This window comes from Colius striatus, chromosome 13 (assembly GCF_028858725.1).
Source record: "Colius striatus isolate bColStr4 chromosome 13, bColStr4.1.hap1, whole genome shotgun sequence".
NCBI lineage: Eukaryota > Metazoa > Chordata > Aves > Coliiformes > Coliidae > Colius > Colius striatus.
The window spans coordinates 7,093,009-7,115,059 of NC_084771.1; the positions used below are offsets into that span (position 1 = coordinate 7,093,009).

General features: G+C 58.4%; 1 protein-coding gene across 5 annotated transcripts in view; it reads left to right on the forward strand.

Annotated features, from left to right (window-relative positions):
- Positions 1-22,051, forward strand: part of STARD8 (StAR related lipid transfer domain containing 8) — a 62,152-nt gene that overhangs the window by 33,608 nt on the left and 6,493 nt on the right. For 2 of the 5 annotated variants that reach the window (XM_062006294.1, XM_062006298.1), the window contains 4 exons: positions 16,783-16,854; positions 17,955-18,036; positions 19,606-19,669; positions 20,067-21,418. In XM_062006294.1, the coding sequence (XP_061862278.1) occupies positions 16,783-16,854; positions 17,955-18,036; positions 19,606-19,669; positions 20,067-21,418 (1,570 nt within the window). Of the gene's footprint in view, positions 1-7,495; positions 7,684-9,387; positions 9,410-15,188; positions 15,328-16,782; positions 16,855-17,954; positions 18,037-19,605; positions 19,670-20,066; positions 21,419-22,051 lie in introns of those variants that run through there. The other 3 variants (XM_062006296.1, XM_062006297.1, XM_062006295.1) reach the window with 3 other exon arrangements.

Genomic DNA, 22,051 nt, shown 5'->3' on the forward strand with positions numbered 1-22,051 from the left:
CCTCTTGGGTTTTGCCTCTGTAGAGCTTCTCTGGCTGTAAAACCTGCCCACAGTCCTCAGGTTTGTAGCCACGCAGCTACAAAGAGACACCAAACCCGCCTCTGCTGGGTAGCTGGAGCAATGCCAGCTGGCTGATAGCTTATGAGCGTTCGATACAGAAAGCAAAACAAGTGTGCATTGATTTGTCATGGACTGGTTAAACAGGAGATGTTTCTGAAGGAAATGGGGCTGTGCTCCTTGAACAGCTGCTCCAGATACAACAAACATGTGCATGAGTGGAAGAGGCGGCTGGCCTTCCTGCCCACTGCCGCCTGCGACCATGGGGGGTGGGTGGGGTCTGTGTTTTGATGGTGAAAAGCTGGAAATCCCACTTTGCAGCACTGATGTGGCTACTGGGGGTGCAGCGTTGCCCCCTCCCCGCTGCTGGGCCGGCCATGGTGTTTGGTGCCCTCGCGTTATGGAAACAAACCTGCACTGTTGGCTTTGTGAATTCTCTAAAGGATGCTTTCAGGTCTGCCTTTTAGAGAAGCTGTGAGATGTGGTCCCCAGAGCAAGGACAGCTGCTGTGAGAGGGGCACATGTCCCTGCATCCTCCCTGGTTTAGGCTCCCTGGCTGTGAGTGGGTGACTGAGGGGTCTCTGCAGACTGTCGGTTCCTCCACGGGCTGCCAGGGCCCCAGCAGCACCATCCCACAGAGCCCCAGGATGGCTTTTGGGGAAGAAGAGCTACAGGCCTTGGTTTGGAGCTCCTTCCTGGCTGTCTGCTTCTGGCCACGGGTAGGAGTGGATCCTGATCTGTGTGATCCTCTGCTCTTCCCCTGCTCTCCCCCTGCCTCCGCAGTGTGAGTGACGCTGCAGTGAAATGGGGTGGTTCCTGGGGTGGGGATGTGCCCCAGCAACTGGAGGGCTGGATGGGGATGTGTGTGTGTCTGGTGGAAGGCACACTCTTGCTCTGGCATGTAGATTTGAAGAGATGGGTGAGATGCCCATGTAATTCCCTGACCTATCCTTCCTGATCAGTCCCCAGACACTGGGAGAGGTCCCCAAGGTATCAGCAGGATGTGTAGTGTGGTATGGAAGAAGTGGTCAAGAGAGAGGAATGTTGGAGCTTGCTGGTGAGCCAAAGCTTCTGTGCCCTGTGCTCCATTCTCTGGGCACACAGATGCTGTTGGCCTTGACCTTGGACTTGCAAGTAAATGTTAGGCAACCTGTAGCTTGGGCAGGCTGCGAGTGGCTGAAGGATTCTGGGCAGCAGGGAGGTGGAGGAAGACTGGGACTTGACTGAAGGTGAATCTTTGTTGGGTTCACTTTCTGCATCAGTAAAGCCCTGTCTTCAGAGGAGCTGCCTGTGCCCTGGAGTGCTCCTTCCAGCACAGGGAGCTGTGCGGGGGTCCCACTGCCCTTGCAGCTTGTGCTGTGATGGCCCCTCTCCTGCTCCACAGTTTCCCCACCTGCTCCACCAGCGCCGATCTGTAACAATTAAGTATGCATGGGGTTTTTGCATGAGCAGAGTGTGTTTTTGTGAACGTTCCTTACGGGATGTGAAGCTGCAGATGTTTGCTCATTAATTAAGCTCTGCAAAACTGCTGCCGGAAGCAGCGCCAGGCACTTGGCAGAGCTCTGTGGTTTGACGTTTTTCCTTCCTGCCCCCTTCTCAGCCACATGCAAACTCTCAGCGAGCCCTTTGCTCTGCGATGGCAGCCTCTGCCCCTGTCCTTTCTGCCCTCCTCTGCCAGAGCCGTGCTTTGGCTGGCACCTCTCATTTTGAGGTACTGGATTGAGGTCCTGCAGGCAGAGTCCTGGGAAGGGAGCCTGTGTCTCTCTGCAGCCATCAGAGAGGGCAGAGGAGGATGAAGTTAGAAGTCTCAGATATTAGTTTTTTATAAAGTTCATTGGCATTTTATCTTTTGTCTCCGTAGAGAGGAGGAAAACATGGTGAATTAACATCTGTCTTGACAGGGTCAGCCCTCCCTGAGTGCCTGGCTTGGGCTTGGGGTGGGGTACTGCCTCATGGGACCCAAAACCTCCAAGATCCCCATCTTCTCACTGCAAATGAACACAGGGATCTCAGGTGGCCTGGGGCTTCTCTCTGGCTGCACTGGCCTGCCTGACTGCTCACCTGGGGAAGCTGCATGCTCATGGGTGGTACGTGCCACTCCTCAAACAGGAGCTGTGCTCGTAAGTGGCTCCTGGCAGCAGGGAGATAGGACGGGTAAATATAACCTGGTGCTGTGTAAGTCCGTGGTGTGTGGGTTATTGAGGCCCTCGTGTTCCCTGGCCAGGCTCCCAAGCCCACTGAGTGATGTGCTGCTGCCTGTGGCACTGCTCTCCCCGTTTGCTGTTGCTAATCCCCTTTTGCCCATCTCCAGCAGAGACTGGAGGAGCTGCAGGTGCCCAGTGAGCTGGTGGCTGCTGTGGCCGCTGCCCTGCCTGGTCAGTGCCCTGGGCATGTCCTGCTTGCTGCCAGTGCCTCCTGCTCACTGCCTGCTTATCTCTTTGGCCCACCCTGTGGGCACCAGTAGTTTATCCAGTAATGGCTCCTTGTCTGGAGGGGAGGCTTGGAAAAGAGGGTACAGAAGGGAAAATGAGCGTGGCAAGCATGGCTCGACCTTCCTGATGGCATAACTTATCAGCCAAAGCTGTGTCAGAAAGCGAGAGACCAAGCACCAATTCCAGCAGCTGGCTTTGTGAGGAGCAGGAGCCGCGGGGCCAGCGGTGGCGGGTGGCTCTCGCCCTGCACAGGCTGTGAGGCTGTGCCTGGCTGGCTGCCTGCAGCTCAACAGCACAGCAGGACTGCCTCACAGAATCACACTGGGACTTGGGTTTGCTGGGATGAAAGCGAGCTGCAGGCTGTCTCAGACGGGGCCAGCGGCCGTGGTGACTGGGGGACTGGCGCTGCTGCCCCTCAGGGTGCTGAGGTTGGCCAGGGCTGCTGGCACGCGGGGCCAGCCCTTGGCAAAGGGCAGGGAACAGGGACTGTCACAATCTGCCGGTTCAGGGCAGCTCAGCACTCCATTTTGCTAACCTCTTGCAGAAGCTGAGCGTTAATTGAGTGTCTGAGTCCCTCTCAGGAAACATGAGAGTGCGAGTCAAAAATCAGCGACTCACAAGAACAGACACGGGTGAGTTTCAGAAGGACGTGAGCTGACTGATTTACCACAGATGGTGTTAGCCTGCAGTTCTGAGGTAGAAGTTCTCTGAGGCAAAGGTTTCCTCAGAAACATCAACTGGAGATCTGCCACACGCAAGTGAGACTGAGAAGTAACGCTTGCATGAGAAGGGCTGAACGTTGTAAAGCGTTCTGAAGGGTGCAAAGGTGACTGCAGGGGAAGTTTACACGTGTCAGATACCTCTGTGCAAAGGGGGTCTCCCTGGCTGGTCTCCTGCTACCCAGGGAGGCCCAAGCAAGCACTGTGACAGCCTTTGCTCTGCTCCTCCTGTCCTGAAAGGTTGTGTTGGAGAGCTTCCTCTGTATTTGATTGCAGGTGGATATTCCAATATCACTGCCTTTAGGACAAAGTTTTCCTGCTGTAACCCCTAGAACACACCAGACATGGGCTGGAGCCATCACCAGCCCTGCACTAAGCCCATTAGCAGGAGGGGAACTGATCTCCTGTTAGCAGCAGACCCCAGACCCCTCCTCTCTGTGTCTTGACTGCAAGCACCAGTGAGACCATTGTGCTATTGGGGCAGTACTCGGCCAGGCAAGAAGCCCCCCGATCAAGTCTGCTGTGACAAACGTTTTACTTACACAGGGCTTTTACATGGAAGGGAAGCTGGAAAAAAACCTGCCTGTTCATGCCAAAAGGTACTGCTTTGCCAGTAACTGGCCTCTGCTTTTCAGTGCTGCTGCAAACGATTGGCGTGTTGAGTCGGAGCTTCCTGCTGTCTTCCAGCCCCTCGGTTTCTCCCTGGCCTGACCCTGGGGAGGTTTTCCTCTGCTGCTGACCTTGCTGTCTGCAGCCACAGCACTGACTCCGATGTGTTCACTGTCATAACTTCCCTTTAGCTGGAATAGCTGTGTTGAGGGGGCGTGAGCTCATGTGCCTGTAAATCGCTTGGAAGGCCGGGAAGTACTTGGTTAATTGATAAAACTGAAAAAGAGAGTAGTTTTAACCACCTCTGAGAAGCATTTCCTGTTGCTCACAGCAAAGGTCTGGGCTTCAGGACTGTCCTTCGGCTACAGACCAGTCTGGTTCCCTCAGTGCATCCTAAGATCCTCTCCCTGCTGTAACATGAACAGGCTCTTTGGCTGAGTTCTATGAGGCTTTGCTTGCTTCAGCTCCTCAGAACACACCATGAAAGGCTCCACTTACACTGTCTGGGTCGTGGGCAGGCCTGTTTGTGGACAGTAGCACAGGGGTGGCTGGAAGACATGGCTTCTCTGGTGGGGGACCAAGCCCAGTAAACCGAGTCTGCCATTCCCGTGGTTCATGTTCCGTCAGGATTCAGCATCTCAGCATATGAGCCTATAACATCACTTGAGGCCAGCTTTTCCATCCTGTTTTGTAATATTCCCTGACATTCCCCACATTCCTGGCAAGGAGACTTCTCTGGTTTTTGAAATGTTCCTTTGTTTCTTTGCAGAACTGTGACATCCTTCCAAGCTGCTTCTCTAAAGGTCTGTTGGCCCACTCCCTCCAGCAGCTCCTGTTAGCTTCATAAAGAGAATGAAGCCTTGAGCTTTGACTCCAGCCCCAACCCCGTCTCCTTCCAGTGGGGAGAAAGGGGGGAAAAAAGAGAGGAAGGGTTTTGGGCTTCCGTTTGACTCGGATGAGCTCCGTGCTGTCTGGTTCCACCCTTGTCCTAAGGATTTGCTCTGGCCACCTCCTTTTTGTGGCGATTAGGGGCTCGTTAGTGGTGCTTCCGTTGCTGCTGCAACCTGTCTGGGACAGCGTGGTCTGGGAGGGCCCTGGCTTTGGATGAGAACTAGGGAGGAGGCAGAAGCCACCACAGTGGTCCTCGGGCTGGTGTCCTACCTCTAGCACTGGCCTCTTTTTTCTTACCTACCAGGGTGGAGGAAGCAAGCTGAGGGGCTGGTGGGATGTTTTGCAGTGCTGTATCCCATGACAGGGGATGAGAGACCCACCAGGAGTCAGAAACAGGGCAAGAAAGAAAGAACCTGGTGTTGAAGCCCTCGATGTGACCTAGTGGAGAGTCTGGTTTGAGTTAGAACTGCTTGTTACTGGGGTATGTGTGGTAAACATGTCCTCCCTCCTTCAGTCACCCACAGCCAGCCTTCAGAGACCAGGATAGGAGCAATGGGAGAAGGAGAGGTGTGAGCTGGCAGGCTAGCCCACAGGTCCCTGTGCCGGGCATCCTCCCCTTCCCTCGCTTTGCTGGGCAGCAGCCCCCCAGGACACACAGGGAGCCCCTTGGAAGGGCTGTGCCAGCTCCCCCTTTCCCACAGGTGAAGGGGATGGTGACACTGGGAGCTTCCCTGTGCCCCACAAGGTTCAAGGGCTCTCTCAGCCTCCTCTCCTGAGCAGCATGTCAGTTTGCTCTGGATGAAGGGATGCGTGGCTGCCTCTCCCATCACTTTGGAGCCAGCAAATGCTCTCTGCTCTCTTCTCTCCCACCTACAGATTTTGGCTGACTGGAGACTCAGGAGGCAGCTGCTGCTCTTTTGCTGCAGCTGGAAATTACGGTCTGGTTTCCTTCAGTGGCGCCACAGTAGTGTTAATGACAGGAAGGTCCAGCCAGGGACAGCAGTTCCTGAGGAGAATTGGAACAAAATCCCCTTGTCGAGGGGGAGGGTGTTGAAACGAGCAGGACGTGTGCCTGCCTGTGCCTTCCCGCAGAGCCCCAGCCCGCCCTGGCCAGGGCCTGGTGCCGGTGCTGCCGTGGGTGGGTGCGTGGGGCCCTGGGGAGCCAGCCTGGGCTGCCATCAGCCCTGGGGAGCCCCCTCCAGCTTGCATCTCCAGCCTGCACCTGCGGCGTCAGCTGGGCCCTGCTGCTGGTCAGCTGTTGTGTGTGCACAGAAAGGTCTTTTTCACTGTAAAACAGGGTTATTATTCGTTGCTGCTTGGCCAAATCCCCTGCTGGCTTTTAGCAAGACTCCCTTCTCAAGGGCAGTGCGTGCTCTCAGTCCCAGGAGGATCGAGGCCTCTGTGTTCAGGGACTGCGGGCAGAGCAGCTCTGTGGGATGGGAGGCTGTGCTGTGAGAGGGCCGGGCAGCAGCCCAGGCACCCTGTGCTAAAGCTGAAGGGCAGCAGCACTGCTGTCGCTGAGGCCCGGTACTTCCCTGCATCGCTGGGCTGTGAGATCACATTTGGAAGCGGCTTTTGACTCCTCCTGTGTCAGTGAAGGTTTTGCAGATGGTGGCTGGTGCCTGGGGTGAGACGTTTCCCCCGCCACTGCCAGCTGGGCCCCGCGCTGCCCACAGCTGCTCACCCATGAATTTACCACCCTGCTTGGGGCCTTGGATCTGCTCTGCCAGGTCCTGCTCAGCTGCGGGCATCCCTCAGCTCATTCTGGAAGCTGCTCATTGCCAAAAGCACCAACTCAGGGAAGTGCTGTTGCAGAGAATGGGGTGTTCGTTACAGAGACTAATCCCATGTCAACCAGAGCCTGTCCCTGGGACCGTGCTGGTTCCCTCAGCTTTGGGTCAGCCCCCAGAGCCTGGATGAGTTTTGTGCTTGTGTGGAGAGAGAGAGTGCTCCCAGGGCAGGGTGAAATGCCTGTGGGCTGAGTGCAGACCATGGATTTGTGGACAATTAGGCAGTTTAGTCTAGATATCTTGGGTAGCAGGTGCTGCTGTTCTTGTCGCTGAACCATCTGCTTCCAAAACTCTTTGGTATCCTGAGGGACTGGGAAGTTTGTGGTGTATCAGCCTTTGCTTTTGGCATTCCCTGCGAGAGGCTGTGTTCCAGGCACTGCCCTGCCTGCCAGCACAGCAGCTCCTGCCCTTTGCGGACACCTGACTTGAGGGGCCCTTGACTGAACCCTGCACTCAGTAGTCAGTGGCTGATGGAGTGGGAAAGGAGGTTTTGGTGGTCACCATCGCTGTCCTCCATCCTGGCTCAGTGCGGGGCAGTTCCGCGTGCTCCCGGTCACTCCTGGTGCCACCAAAATGCGGCCCTGGGGAAGTTCCACACTTGGGCATCATCTCAGTACTTGACTTTTCCAGCTGCAATTGGAAGCTGCAGCGCACATGGCTGGGACAGGCATCCCATGCCTGGCTGGCCATGCCAGGACCAGCCACCTGCGTGTTCCCCCGGGGCTGGACGTGCTGCGGGGGAAGTGAGCCCATCCTGCCAGCCGGCAGGGCTTGGGGGGCTGGAGGCAGCTGAGCCATGTCTCTGTGTGTGTGTCTCTGTGTGTGTGTGTGCGCTCTGGCTGCGACTCCCTCACGCTCCTGCTCCCACCCCCGTGCTGCGGAACAGCTCAGCCCTTTGCTGAGGGGATGTCCTGTTTGCTTCTAACGGCAAATGAGACGGTGCCCGGGCAGGCGGGGGCACTGAGGGCAGGTTTTATTAGCTCGGAGCTGTCGCCCTGCGTGGAAGACCTGGAGCTGTGCCGTGGAGTGCCTGCAGGAAGGTCTTTGGGCAGGAGTGTCCTGCCGTGGCTGGTGCTGGGTGGCTGCCTTGGGGACCGGGGAGGCCAGTGGTCATGCTGATCTATTTTTCTGCATTTAATCCACGGTTTCCAATGCACAAAGCCCGGATTAACAGCTTCTGCCATGGTGAGTCTGCTCGTGTCCCAGCTTTATGTTTGTATTAGGAGGTTTCAGCCAGCAAACACGCTCTTGGGGGAAGATGAGAAAGTCTGTAAAATGACCTTCTCTCTTGTCAGAGATTTCATGAAAACGGTGTTTTCCTTTGCACTGAGTCAGGGTTTTTTGGCTTTCATGCAGCTGGGTGAGGGAAAGGTTAGGAGGTATGATTTGTTTTGTTTTTAAGCTTTTTTTCCCCCTGTTCTTGAAAACCAGACCAGATTTTCCTTTACCTTTTTTTCTTTTTTCCTTGAGATGATCCGTAGCTTCTGCCCCGAGGGACACTTGCCCATGGAGAGAGGGGCTGCGGGGAGAGCCCTGAGCTCCGTGGGGCAGGGCACTGCTGCTGAAGGTGCGGCTGCGGGGGATGAGAGGGGAAATGGATGCGACGCAGCACGGCCTGCTGTCGGCAGCGTGGTGTGTGGCTTTTCTTTCGACCCCTCTGCTCCCTGCTGAACATGCGGGAGGCATAACACATGTGGCCCGGTGTAATGTTTGGGCTTACGTCTCACAGGGCCAGCCAAGCTGGTGAGAGCACGGTGGCTGCACGGTGCCAGCTCCTCCCAACCTGCCCTTGTTTCCTGAGCCACAGCCAAAGTGCCTGTTGGTGGGCCTGACCCCCGACGTTGGCTGGGAGCGTGGCGGTGCCGGTGCGAGCTGTGCCGCAGGATGCCAGCGCTCAGCTACTTAAAAGCAGTTCTAAGCAAGAGGAGAGGGGGGCAGCAGGGGGAGTGGGGAGAAGAGGGTGTCAGGGCTGCAGAGGGCAAGCTGCAGGGTTGCTGCTGGCAGCCATACAGTGAGAGTTGCCAGGCTGTGCCAGTGGGCACCGCCTGCAGCTGAGGGGCTCTGGCTTCTCCCTGAGCCCGTGCCACAAGCCCCGTGGGCAAGGGGAAAGTCCTGTCCCAGTGAGAAATGTTGCTTGGTTGCTTTTTGAAGCTGAGGTTTGGGTTTTGGTGTTACTCCTGGGTCTGTAGCTGCCTTGGGCAGGACTGTGGGACACGTCCCTGGCCGGGAGCAGATGCTTCAGTGCTCTGTGGAGGAACCTGGCGCGTACCCTTGGCAGGCTGGGGGCTGGTGTTGGCAGAGCTTCCTGCTCTTAACAACCTGAATTCTGCAGAGGCCTTTCTGACGTGGGGTGGGATTTTCAGGCGTTTCACGATGAGCATCTGCAGGTGCCGGTGCAGAAGCGCCGTCGCTCACATGGCTCCCGCAGCCTGGCCCGACACATGCGGCAGCTGCTGGCGCTCAGAACCTGACCAGAGCCAGGGGATGTGGAGCCATGCTGCCAGAATGGCCATAGGGGGTTGGCGAGGCAGAAGGGGGAGGCAGATGATTGTGCAGAGCTGCGGATGTACTTGACTCTGGGTTATTCTTTTATTGTAGCCTTTAAAAAGGGAAGAAAGGAGCCCTAAAGCAACCCGTGGTGCCTTTGCTGGGAAACCAGTGCCCATTTCCTGCTCTGAGGATGCATTTCTACACCAGGGCTGTGCCAATGCCAGGCTGTTGGCTCAAGCAGCCGTTCTGTGACAGCTCTGGCTCTGGGCTCACCATTCCCAGGGGCTTGCAGGACTCCCACTGAGGGCCAGAGAGGCCTGTGCGTGCCTTGGTGTGGAACTGGACGGGTCTGCAATGCTGTACAACATGGAAAAGGCTGCAGAAAGACTGCGGGGGAGCGGTGCTCCTTGGGGTTCCTCTGGTAACTCACTGGCGTGTGTTCTAAATAACTGCATAAAAAGTAGAGGGAAATTCCCTTCTGTATTAAGCAAGTAGTTATTTTTAATGCCTAGATGTAGAAGTGGGAGCTGAGGATAGCTGACAGGACAGAAGCTGCAGCAAGTTGCACACACTGCAGACGTGGCTCAGTGCAGGCACTGTGTACGGGGTTGAGCGCTCTCTGCCAATGTGAGAGCTGCTCCTGCTTATGGCTTTTTAGCAAAAGTGGTGTTGTTTTCCTTTGCCTTGACCTTCCTGGGCCTTCGGTGATGGCTTGTGCTGGGCCTGGCACTGCGTGTGGTGTAAGTGTGATGGTGCAAGCAGCAGCGGGATGCAGCTCGCCAGCCTGGAGCCTCGGAGCGTGCTGGAGGTTTCAGTGGCTACGGGTGCATCGCTTTGCTGCCGCTGCTCCAACGCTTGTCCAGACAGCAGAAAAATGTACTTGTGGTGTTGCTGGTGTAAAGAATGGCATGATGCCATCGCTCCTTGTCGGGGCAGTGTGCGCCCGGGCCATGCCCGGGGCATCTGGTGGAGGCTGTGCCACAGCACTGCCAGAGCCTGAGGCGGGAGAGCCGTGGGGCCAGGCAGAGCGCCTGCGGCCCGTGGGACCATCCGCAGGAAAACAGCTCTGCAGCTTCAGAAAGGGTGGGATACAGGATGGGCGAGGCAGCTTGGTTTTCTTCAGCATCTGAGTGGCTGTTTTGATCTTGCTTCTCGTCTGGATTTGCAGGAGCAGAAGTGAGAGCAGCTACCGCCATGGCCCCTGCCAGGCAGAAACGTGTGTGCATGTGCCAACGTGCACTCAGGGCTCTCCCTGGGCAGGGGTCCCTGAGAGCACCGAGCAGCTGCTTGCTGGCTGCAGGCACAGGGGGCTTGGAGCAGGAATGTGTGGAAGGGGGAACATGAGTAGACCTGCAAAGCTCTGTCTTTCCAGTCCACTGCTGGATGCCATCTTTTCCTTTCAGCTGCTGAGGGTTGTGCTGCAGTGTCCTGGTGCTCTTGGCTCGGATGAGGGCAGTGACCTGCAGTTCCTGCTGGGCTCCAGCCACGCCAGTGCCTGCTGGGCAGCTTCCCCCTGTCCCCTGCACACAGATGTGCATTTGCAGAGCTGCAAGGCAGCTCAGCAGGGTGATACCAGCCTGGAAACCAGGAAGGGATAACCTGACTGCGCCAAAGAGAGGGCAGCAGCTTCACCCCAAGCTGAGGTCTGGGTGAGCAGTTGGTCGTTCTGGCCCTGATAGGCCTTCTCAGGGTGGTGTATGGGGAGGGCTGGAGCTGGAGGCTCCTTCTCCCCCATTGCTTGTTCCTGCTGGGCTGTGCTGCGCTGGGGCTGTTCCTGCCCCTGCTGCTCCTCTGGGCTCGGAGCAGCTGCGAGAATGCAGGTGGGGGAGGCAAGGAGGATGGATCAGGGTCTTCACCTTCCTGGCCCTTTGTTTCTGTTCCTATCCCTGCTCTTTCCATCCCCTTGTTCCCAGCAGACATCTGCTGTACAGCTGCAGCACTCAAATGAGGGATGTTTAACCCCTGAGCTACCGCAGCACTTGTGGGGGGCCAGGAGGATGCATCCTGAGGTGGCCAAAGGGGCTACAAAAGTGTGGGGAGCAGGGATCTGTGATGCCCTGTGGGACAGCCCTGTGGGGAACGTCTCGGAAGTCTGCCTCTGAGCTAAAGCTACAGAGAGGAGCAGCCACCAGCCCCAAGGGACTGACCACATCCTCCTCCCTCTGCCTGTGGGCACGGGCAGGGAGCGGGGCAGGCTGGCAGAGGAGAACTGTCCCGGTGGTGCTGGCGATGCCGACTTGCTCCCCTGTGCAGCCGGTGTGTGCTCTGCTCTGAGCACATGTCACTCACTCACTGGTGCATTAAATAGCACCCCAGGAGAGGGAGAGACCCTTGCTGCTGCAGAGGGATGTTGGCTTCTCTGGAGGTGACAGTGTGGCTTTGTGGTTGCAGAGGAGTGAATGCTGAAAGCAGAGCTATTCTCTGGCCTTTCTAAAGTAGGTAACACACGTTTGTGTGTGAAAGGCATGACGAGGCCTCATTTGGTTGGGGCTCACGGGGCTACTTTAGTGCTGCCTTGCAATCTGTAATAAAGACAGCAAAGGCTGCAAATGTGAATTTCAGTTGTTGAAGCTGGTGTTTGAGGAAGCAGTGGTGTTCCCCGTGCAGGCCAGCCACAGCTCCTACCTCGGGTGTCAGCCTGTAAGAGGAGAAGCTGCTGTGTGCTGGGCACAGTGTGGAGCTGAGCTGGCATTGCCCAGGGTGTGCTCCTGGCCATGCCCTTAGCACTGCAAAGCACAAGGTTGTACTCACTTCAGCTGCCAGGGGCTGGCTCTGTTTTCACTTCCTCTAGGACAGAATAAACCAGACTTGAGTCTACTGTTAGGCTGGTTTGCAGGAGAGGAAATCAAAGCTGATGGATCCAGTTGTTAATGGTGGCTGCAGGCAGCCCTTGGGCTGAGCCACAGCACGAGCAGGCAGAGATGAGGGGAGACACTTCAAAAGACCCCCTCTTGTCCCAGGCCAGGGGCACCCACTGGGACAGGGCCTCTTTTCATACCTGGAAACTTTTCTTTGACAATAGAGCAGCAGCTTGCCTGATGTCCCAGGGCCCTTCCTTTTGCTGTCCTAGCTAAGGAGCTGCTGCCCAGCTGAGCTACAGCCTTGTCTGGGCATGTGGCTCAGGGCAGGACAGCCTGAGTGCTGCCCAGGGGCAGGGGAAGGAAGGGAGAGCCCTGGCTGGAGGGCAGCTGGGAGCAGAGGAGCTCAGAGTGATGTTGAGTGGAGTGCACAAGGTGACCCAGAAAGCCCATGGCTCGGGTCTCCCTGCCCCATGGATGGGCAGAGGGCTTCTTGCTCAGCTTGTACTGGCCAGTGCTCGGGTACTGCCACCCACACAGACACTGGCCAGCAGTTTCGGTGCTACCTCTGGGATGGTTGTTACCCCCAGATTTCCCTCGTGTTTGTCTGTGCCATGCAGGGCTGTCGGGGACGTGCCCAGGGCGGTGTGGGCCTCGGTACCCGCCACGGCCCCGCAGTGCCATGCCCAGGGGAGTGATGCCCTTGGGAGCTGACAGGGCGTTTTGGGGCCGGAGGCGGGAGAGGCATTTCAACAATTCCTCGTTGGCAGCACAGCAAGGAGCAGTTCCCAAAACTTGTGAGGCCTATTACTGTGTGAAAGTTAATTATGGAAACCCATCTGGGAGAGCGTCCAGCTGCGCTTCTCGTTCCTGTCCATGTGCCCTCTCTGCGTTGGCAGCTTGGTTTGCTGGATGGTGCTGTGAGCTGGCCGGACTGGAAGCAGATACCTGCTGTTTATTGGTGCTGAGTGCCAAGCTGCATGGCTGGGGGATGCCCGTGGCTGCGGAAAACTCATCGTGCCGGTCCTGCTCCAGGTCAGCATGGGCAGTGAGTCCTGGCAGAGCACGGGGCATCCCCGGGGACACTGCTGGGCACTGGAAGGACAGAGGTGCGTGTGCTCAGCATGGAGGCGTCTGGGCTCAGCCCTCAGGTGTGTTTGGGTCATGCCCTGTTACAAGAGGTGACACTGATGCCGGTGAGAGCAGCGTCTCAGCCAGACTCAGCTCCTCTGTAACCTGGCAGGCACAGGCAAGGCCCCGGCCCCAGAGCCTCCGGCAGCAGCGGGAGATGTGTCAGGCACTGGGGGCACGTTCCCTGCGCTGGGAGATGTCTTGGGATTTTCTGCTCTCTCTGTCGAAAGCAGGCAAGTCCTTCTGTTTGCAGACTGGGAAGGGAAGCTGAGCTCTGCTTCTGCTCAGTCCCTGTTGTAGGCAACGGTTATTTCAAGGTGGGATGGGAGGAAAAGACACCAAAAGGAAAAGCTCTCACCCCGGTAGCCATGCCGGTGCCAGCAGAGGCTCGCAGTGCCCACAGCCGCTCCCACAGCCTGGCAGGAGGGAGCCCACGGGCAGTGCTGTGGTGTGGTTTCCCTTTCACACACTAATTGGCTGTGTGGGACTTTCTGTGGGGAATTTGGGTCCTTGCTTTGCGAAGCTGTGACACTGGGTGTGACCTCCCAAGGTTTGATTTTTAAAGTGAAAGTGCAGAGCTGGGGTTCTGGGAAGCTGCTTTGGGTCTGGAATTACATTTGCCTTTGGTGTTCCAGCTCACTCATGTTAGAGCTTTTATTGCATCTCCTGGGCCTTTCCCCCTCCAGGCCTGTGCCAGGTCAGGCCTAGGGTAGCTTTAGCCCTGGAAACACTCAAGGGAGAGACATTGGGCTCCAGACATCCCAGATAGGAGCCGTTCCTGTTGGAGCTGCTGCTTTGGCTACAAGAGATAGAGAGAAGAGTGGCTGTGGGTGCCTTTTCCTTTGCTGCTGATTTCTCCCCATGGCGGCTGTCCAGGTGCTTACTGAGGGCTCATCTTGCATGGAGAGCTTTCCCTGAAGCAGGAGAGATGAGGGAGTCTCTCCTCTACCTTCCCTGTCTGCAGCAACTCTGTGTGCTTCACTGCTCTGTCAGAGGGAGGTGAAGGGGCTGGCAGGTTGGAGGTGGTGCTGATGGCAGGTTGGAGGTGGTGCTGATGGCAGGTTGGAAGTGGTGCTGATGGCACGTGCTGATGGCAGAGTAGTGCAGATGCATGACAGAGAAGGGTTGTGAAGTCTCCTTAGGAGCCCCAGCTGAAAGCTGCAGGAGCCCAGCAGCCGCTGTCCCCTGCTCTATGAAAGCCAGATGAGGACAGCACCTTCCCCAGCCACCCGTCCCTTGCTGGGGAGCTGTGTGTGACACTGCTACTCGTGCCACTGAGCCCGGCTCTGCTGCAGTGGGTGCCCATGTGAGGGGTGTCTGTGGGCTCCTCCAAGGCTGGGTTTAGTCTGTGGTGGGAAGGTGGCTCTGTGGGATTCATCCCCTTGTTTCTTAGGGCAGTACAGGCTCTGTGTGTGCTTTGTGCCCGTCTGCTGGTGTCTGCATGCCTGCCCCTCCTGCAGCTCAGTTCCCCGGGGATCAGTTACAACACATTTAAAGAGCAGATCACAACAATATTAAGTTGCTACAGGCTTGTGAAAAACGTTTCACAAGAGCAGAAGAGGCAATGAGACCCAGGTCCCGGCCCTGCTGAGGGTGCAGCGTGCAATCAGCCTTTGTTAGACATCAGAAAATCCACATCTAGAGAGGCAGCCCCGCTGGAAACCCGCCTGTGTGGCTGCTGCTGGCAGGTCCCTGCCCCGGGCTGTGCTGGTGGGGGGCAGCAGGGGGCTGCAGGCCTCGGGCTCCGGCTGCATTTCCAGCAGAGGCTGCAGCCAGGCGCTGCTGCTGCCGGCTCTCTGCTTCGGGCCTTGGATTACCCGGGCAGGGAGGCTCCGGGGGGTGTCGGGGAACGGTGGGAACAGGACTTGCAGCGGGTGTCCCTGCAGAGCGTGTGGCGAGGCGCTGGGCAGGGGTGCCCGGCCTTTCCTGGCTGCCCTGGGAACGCGTTCTGCGGGAAGGGCTGGAGGAGGAAGCTGTCTGCTGGCTCCGGCCGCCACGAAGGACACTCAGAACCCTTTTCCGTGCCAGCGCTCGGACACGGGGAGGGCTGCAGCCCAGCATGGGCACAATCCCCTGCCCTCAGTGGGCTTGCTCCTGCGGTGGGGGGCTGCAGGGACGGCGGGCAAAGCCCGGGACCCGGGTCCCAAATGGGGCGAGGAGGGATGCGCTGCCCCTTGCCCCCCCGCCAGCCCCTGCCTGGGAGGAGGCGGCGGAGGGGAAGGAAGTGGCTGCTCTGACTCCTCGTTTCCAGGGGCGATGGGCGGCCCAGCTCAGTGCTGTGCTGAGCATCCCGCGGCCCCGCTCCCCACGCGGGGTGGGCTCCGCCAGGCTGCCTGTGCACCAGCTCCTGCACAGCCCCGCTGCTCCTCGGACATGCTCTACTACCGCTTCGGCCCCTGTGCCCTCAGGGGTAAGCTCGGCTCCGTGTCTGCTCCTGGCTGCCCTTCCCTCTGCCGTCCTCTCCAGGGGAACCCGCCCCTCGCTGGGCAGGGGGGTCGGGACATCACGGGGCAGTGGTGGGTGGGAGGTTGGGGTTCGCTTTTGGCTGGGGACACGCTGAGCTGCAGCCTTGGACTGCTATGGCCCCGTGGCCAGTGACTGTGTTGTGAAGGAGGGAAGAGCAGGACAGGGGTCTGGCAGGTCAGTGGGCTGGGGGGCTGTGGGAAATGCCCGTCCTTGGCTGCTGCCTGCCCTGTGCACAGAGGAGGGATCTGCCCTCTCTCATGGACCACCCTGGCCAGAGAGCCACAGGGAGCTGTGCCCTCCCTGCTGAGGTGCTGGGCTCGGGAGGGCTGTGGAGCTCCAGGGTTGAGGTCTGCACTGGGATCACTGTGTGAGGGCAGGGGGGCTGAGCCCCAGGGTGTCAGCTGGGCTCACGGCGTGGTTGCAGACAGCTGCGTGCTTTGGACTCAGATGCACATGCTTATTCCAAACCTGCTGAAGTATTTGGGTCCAGAGGTTTGGCTTGGTCCCGTCCTTAACTGAACTGCTGTTTGGGGCTTTTTTTTTTTCCCCTGCTGTAACTTAGTAATTGGAAATGTGTCGAGAGCTCTCAGCTGAGGCTGATGATGGATGGTGATGAAACTGGGGTGTTTTGCTGCAACCCACTCTGGGTGGGTCCAGCCTCACTCCAGTCGGTGCTGGGTGGTGCCTTTGGGAGGGACAGGCAGGACCCTGAGACTGCCGTCACGTTTTCTACACTTGAGGTCAAACCCTCAGAAGTACAAGTCTCAGCAGAGCAACATGCTGACACCAGGCAGCCGCTTGCTTTGGCTGCCTGAGCTTTGGGCTGTTTCCTTCAAGCTCTAGATTTGAGAAATTTCCCAGAAAATAGTGCTGGCTGTTGGAGGGGCTCATCAGGCACCAGCTGAGCCATGTGTGAGGGTGGAAAACCAGCTGGGGTTTGGTGCCTGCCAGGACGGACGCCGAGCTTGGAAGAAGAGGTGGAGTGGTGCAGTGCGGGGCAGTGGGCAGGAGGAAGGAGTAGGAAAGGTTTCTTTGTCAGACTCTTCGGGAGGATGTTTGCAAAAGTGACCAGCTGTAAGCTTTGATGAGCTCTGAACTAATTATTAAAGACCTTCCTCTCTTGCCTGGCAAAGTACTCTGTTTGGTTTGGTGGGTTCAGAAATGTCATTGGGAGGTTAAAGTTGTGTCAGTCTTGTGTTGCCTCCTCTTCTTTGCCTGGTGCCGTGGAGTTCATGCTGCCCTGGGCATCGCTGCCCGCCAGCACCCCCTGGGCTCCTCGCTCCCACCTCTGCAGCCAGTCACTTCCTCTGCTTCGTGCATGTAAAACGCAGGCTGGGGGGAGCTGGGGGCATCGCCGTGCCGGGCAGGAGGCTCAGGCTGGGTCTTTGCTTTCTTTCAGAAGTGGAAGCCAAGAGAGCGTGCGCCTGGCTGCGAGCAGCGGGGTTCCCGCAGTATGCACAGCTGTACGAAGGTGAGAGCTGCCTCCCGCCTGCCCCAGCCCCTGCCCCAGCCCCTGCTCCTGGCCCTCCACCAAGCCCCAGCGGAGGCTGCGGGGACAGCCCGCAAAGCTCTGGGCAGCAGAGAGGACGGAGAGGATCGTTTACTGACGATATGACCATCTGTTAAAGCTTGAAGCCCTTGGAGTTGGCTGTGGCCTGGAGAGCCAGCCGTACCAGTAACTTGTGCATCCAGGAGCTTTTCCCCCTCAGGCAGGGCTGTGAGGAGTCCCCAGGGTGACTGCACCCGTGGGTGCTCTGCAGGGTGACGGGTGCTGGCTGTTACCTGCCTCAGGCTGGGGGCCGGGGCTGTGGTGGCCCCACCGGCGGGACAATAGCGGGAAGCTGGGCCCCGGCGACTGCAGCCACGGCCATTGTTCAGCTGGGCACGTCCACTGCCCCCCGCAACACGTGTGTGGGAGCCACGCTCTTGCCCCCAGATGATGGCTTTACAGGCTGTCTGTTTGCCTCTGGTTTCTATTTTCGGGGCAGGCTCCTGGCACGGACACGTGCACAGCCCGGCCGAGTTCCTCAGGGGAGCCCCAGCCCCAGCTGTCAGCCCCCCGAAGTGCTGACAGCCAGGGGCAGTGAGGAGCGGGTGCTGGGTGCTGAGTCTGTGAATAAACTGACCCTTTTTCAGCCTCTCTGAGCAAAACTTTCCACATCCTCCAAGTGTTTCATTCTGCTTTTCTCCCCAGCTGTCAGGGCTCAGCATCCCTTTGGCAATTGCACTCGATAGCTTCCTTACTCGCTGGGCTTAGACATGTGTTCTTAACAGCCCGTCCCAGCAGCGCTGCCTCAGTGCACAGATGAGCAGGGAGCTCAGCAGGACTGTCCCTCTGTGTAGGTTCCCCTCAACCTTCCCAGTCTCTTCCGACTGGTATCACAGCCCAGGAGACTCCCACGCCTTCCCCCTCCGCTGCTCTCCCTCGTGCCAAGCTCTCCTTCCTTGGCGTCTCTCTCCTCTTGCCCCTTGCAGCATCTCCCTCCTCCCACGCTCATGGCTGACCCTTGTGCCTGATGGAGTGGCTGGTTCTGCAACAGACACTGATTTTCCTCTTGCTTTTGTCGCCAGACTCATTGTTCCCTCTTGACATCAGTGCTGTGAAGAAGGACCACAGCTTCCTGGACCAGGACTCCCTCAAATCCCTGTGCAGGTAATGCTCCCTCACACCCCTTCATGCTGCTGGCATTTCTGGTTTGAACACATTGAGCTCCTGGAGGACAGAAACATTTCCCAGGAGCAATTCTCTTTGTATAACTTTCAGGTCCATAGAGCTCACTTAGAAATGGATTGGTCAGAGCTGAACTGTCAAACTGTGCAAAGAGAGACCCAGTGCTGCTGTCCCTGCAGCCCACACTGCCCCGCGTGGTGCCCAGGGCCTGGGGCTGTGTCTGCCCAGGGTGTAGCTCCTCTTGCTTCGTTTTGCAAGGGTGCTTCATATCTCAGAGTAAAACAGGGTTTTGAAACCGTGTCTCTGTGTCCTGCTTGGTTGTTGGCATAAGGCAGATTCAGGATAAAATGCCTGTGGATGAAGCTGTATCTGTGGGCAGTTTCCCTCAGGCATCAGGCCCGTGCTGTGAGCGGTGCTGTGCCTGGGGTGCTGGCGAGGCTGCTGCTGAGTGGATGCGGGTCCTGTGTGGCAGTGGGTGCCCACAGTGGGGTCTGGGGGCTGTGGGTTCACACTGGGATCTGCTTTGTGCAGGTGAAGTCGGTGCTGGAAGGTCCCTCCTGCTGCCCGGAGCAGCCGCCCTGACCAGGGCTGGTGTGTTCCTGGGTGCTCACTGGCTGCTGCCGGGGCCCTCCCAGCCTGGCAATGCCAACACATGCTGCTACTCGCAGCCATGGGGCTGGAAATAGCTCTGGAGGAAACTGCCAGGGATGTAGCTGCAGGGGAGCAGAGTGTTTTTCAGGGAGAGTAACTGTCCCAGTGCTGCGAGAGTGAGCAAGGACTAACACCCAAGAGGGACTCCATCTGAGCTTTTGGGTCTTTCTGTTGTCACCTGGCCACAGGAGCCTCTGAGATTGTTTTGCTGTGATAACCAGGAGCAGGTCACTGCTGCCCACTCACAAGGCCATCCTGGCCAGGTGAGACATGCAGGGCGGGAGGGTCCCCAGCCCCCTCAGCTGTGTCTGAGGCCCCTGAGGTGGCCCCATGCAGTGTTTGCCTAAACAAAAGGGTCTACAAGGACCCTGGAAAATACAGTTCCTCCAAGAAAATGATCCTCTGGAGGTGTTCTCTTCCTCCCTAGCACACATGTGCTCCCAGCTCACTCCCTCTGCCACCCTTCCTGCATTTAACCCTGCTGCAGGATGCACTGCAGGACCACACTCTTGCTCAGGAGGTTCAGTGGGGCTGCATTAGTCAAGTTTTCAGTGAGATGTCCTGGAGGCTTGTTTTGGGCTGTGCAGATGTGGTACTACAACAAAAGCACACAGAGTAGCGTTCATGAAGGTGCTGATGAAAGTGAATCGATTGGAGATTCATTCACTTGTGTAAAGGTGAAGGGAGGGAGCTGAGGGGGGCTGTGGGCAGCAGCCCTGTGGCCTCAGAGCTGGCCTGGAGCTGTGCCTGGCTCTGTGTGTCCCTGCTCCAGGAGCCACAGCTGCTGCTGGCAGGTGACAGCAACCAGGGGCTGTGAGGCAGGAAAAAAAAAGGGACAAGCAAGCACTGGGGCCTCAGCAGGTGCTGGGAGCAGGTAAAGCCTCTCTTGGCTTCTTGCAGGAGGCTGATGACCCTGAACACATGTGCGTCCATGAAGCTGGAGGTCCACTTTCAGCGTAAACAGGTACGTTGTGGGCAGATTTGGGGCTGGGGGAGCGTGTGCGTGCTTGTGGGGCAGCACTCCTGTGTTCAGAACCGGCAGTGGGGTGCTCCAGGAGTGCCCAGCGCTGCCAGCTTATTTATTTCACTGTCTCCTGAGACAGTTACAGCCCTTGAGGTGCCCACGTTTGACCTGTGTCCCTGCACCTCGCTGGGGCTCGGGAGGAGCCACAGGAGCTGTGACCCCCATGTGGGACGGGACAGACGTGGTTTAAGGGTGTTTGTGCTGCTTTCCTGCCCCGTGCTGGTTCCCGAGCTGGTGGCTGAGCCTTCAGAGGTGCCGGTCCCAGGGAGCGGGGTGGGGAGTGCCTCCCTCCGTGGCTACAACACATTGATCGGCCCCTGTTCCCAACATCCCACAGAATGAAGACTCAGAGGAGGATGACCTGTGTGCCATCAGCGACCGGTGGGCTTTCCAGAGGGACAGCAAGAGGTGGTCCCGCGTGGGGTCCATCGATGCCCTCTCCCAGGGCTCCGAGGTCCTGAGCTCCACCATGCGACCGACGTCCAGCCGCGAGAGCGTCCTCACAGACCTCAGCACCACGGCAGAGGCCCTATCCCTGCACAGCAATGGCAGCGGGGCTGGGCTGGGGAGCGGGGCCAGGCTGGGGAGTGGGGCCGTGCTACCTGACCCCCCATCCCCGCTCCGTGCCGCCAGCGCCTCCAGCCGCAGCCCGAGCGAGCGCTCCTCGCCGGAGCAGCCCCTGCGCCGTGGAGACGGCTGCAAGGAGAAGCTGAAGAAGCGCCGGTCTCGCAGCTTCCTGAAGAGGATCGAGTCCCTGCGGAGGAAGGACAAAGAGAAAGCTGGCCCAGACGAGAGGGTGGCCCCGCATGGCGGCATCACGGACACACCGGGATGGGGCTCCCTGAAGCACAATGGCGACCTTGCAGCACCCAAGGCCAACCCCTCCAAAAGAGGCATCTCCTCCTCTTTCCATGGCAAAAAGCACTTCTTCTCGGTATCGTACAGGACTAACCGCCTGCTGGGCTCAGGTGGGGACAAGGGGAGCTCTGACCCGAGGCGCGGCGGAGTCTACCTGGAGGACTATGAGACAGCAGTGGCAGCCAGCGGCACCTGGGCTGCCGGGGAGGGCCCGGCGCGCCGCAGGGACTGCTTGGTCTACGTCCCCCGCGACCACAAGCCGGGCACCTTCCCCAAATCCCTCTCCATCGAGAGCCTGTGTCCCTTGGGCGGCAGCTCCCTGGACCGCTGGAACTCGGGTCCGGGGCCGCGGGGGCTGGGGGCAGGCGGCAGCAGCAGCAGCGTGGAGGGCTCGTCCTCACCGCGGGGCTCCGGCTGCCGCCAGCGCCGCGGCTCCTGCAGCTCCCTGGGCAGCCGTGCCAGCCTCTACGACAACGTGCCGGAGTTCGGCAGCAGCGAGGACTTCTGCAAGGAGGACGGGGAGGTGACCTATGAGAACCTCGACGACATACTGCAGCACATGTGGGGGCTGCAGCAGAAAGTGGAGCTCTGGTATAAAGCCATCTCCCCCGACCTGGCTGGGGAGGAGGGCGCAGAGGAGGAGGACGAGGACGAGTCAGACTCAGGAGGAGAACCCTCCAACCTGCACTTCGAAGAGCGGTCCATGTCAGATGTGGGCACCTCTGCCAGTGACTTTGACAGCACAGGCAACTCCCTCAACGAGGCTGAAGAGATTGAGACACGGGAGCGCCGGGACTCGGGGGTGGGAGCGTCGCTCACCAGGCCCTGCAGGTGAGCACCAGCAGGAGGGGCTGGGCCCCGAGCCCCTGTCCCAGGGGTGCACCTGCAGCCTCGCTGGAGGGCTGCTGGCTGCCTGCTTCGGTGATGGCCCTGTCCCTGGCAGCAGAAGCAGGTGCAGGGAGGGAGATGGTGCCAGAGCAGCGTGCAGGTGGCGGGTGCGATGCGTGGCTGCCAGCGCTGCTGCCTGCAGCTGCTGTGTGCAGCCTGCGACCTCTCCCTGCGCAGACCTGCAATTAAATAGTTCTTCATTTGCTAATAACAGGCCTAAGTGAAGGAGGCGCTTGCTTCCAGTGTGCTAGTGCTCCCTGGTGCACCTCTAAGGAAACACCAGCCCTTGCTGAACTCTGACTTTTCCAACCTGTACTAGAGGGTGATGTGCCTGCAGGCAGGCAGGGAGGGGTAAAGAGGGGTAGACTGTTTTGTTACTTAGGAATATCCCTTGTGCCTTTTTGGGCTTGCACCGGGACAGCTGAGCAGGAGCCTAGCCAAAATGCAGTTGTAGTGAGGTGAGATTCGGTCTCTTCTCTCCTATAATGAATGATAGGACACGAGGAAATGGCCTCCAGTTGTGCCAGGGAAGGTTTAGATTGGACATTAGGAAGAACTTCTTCACTAAGAGCACTA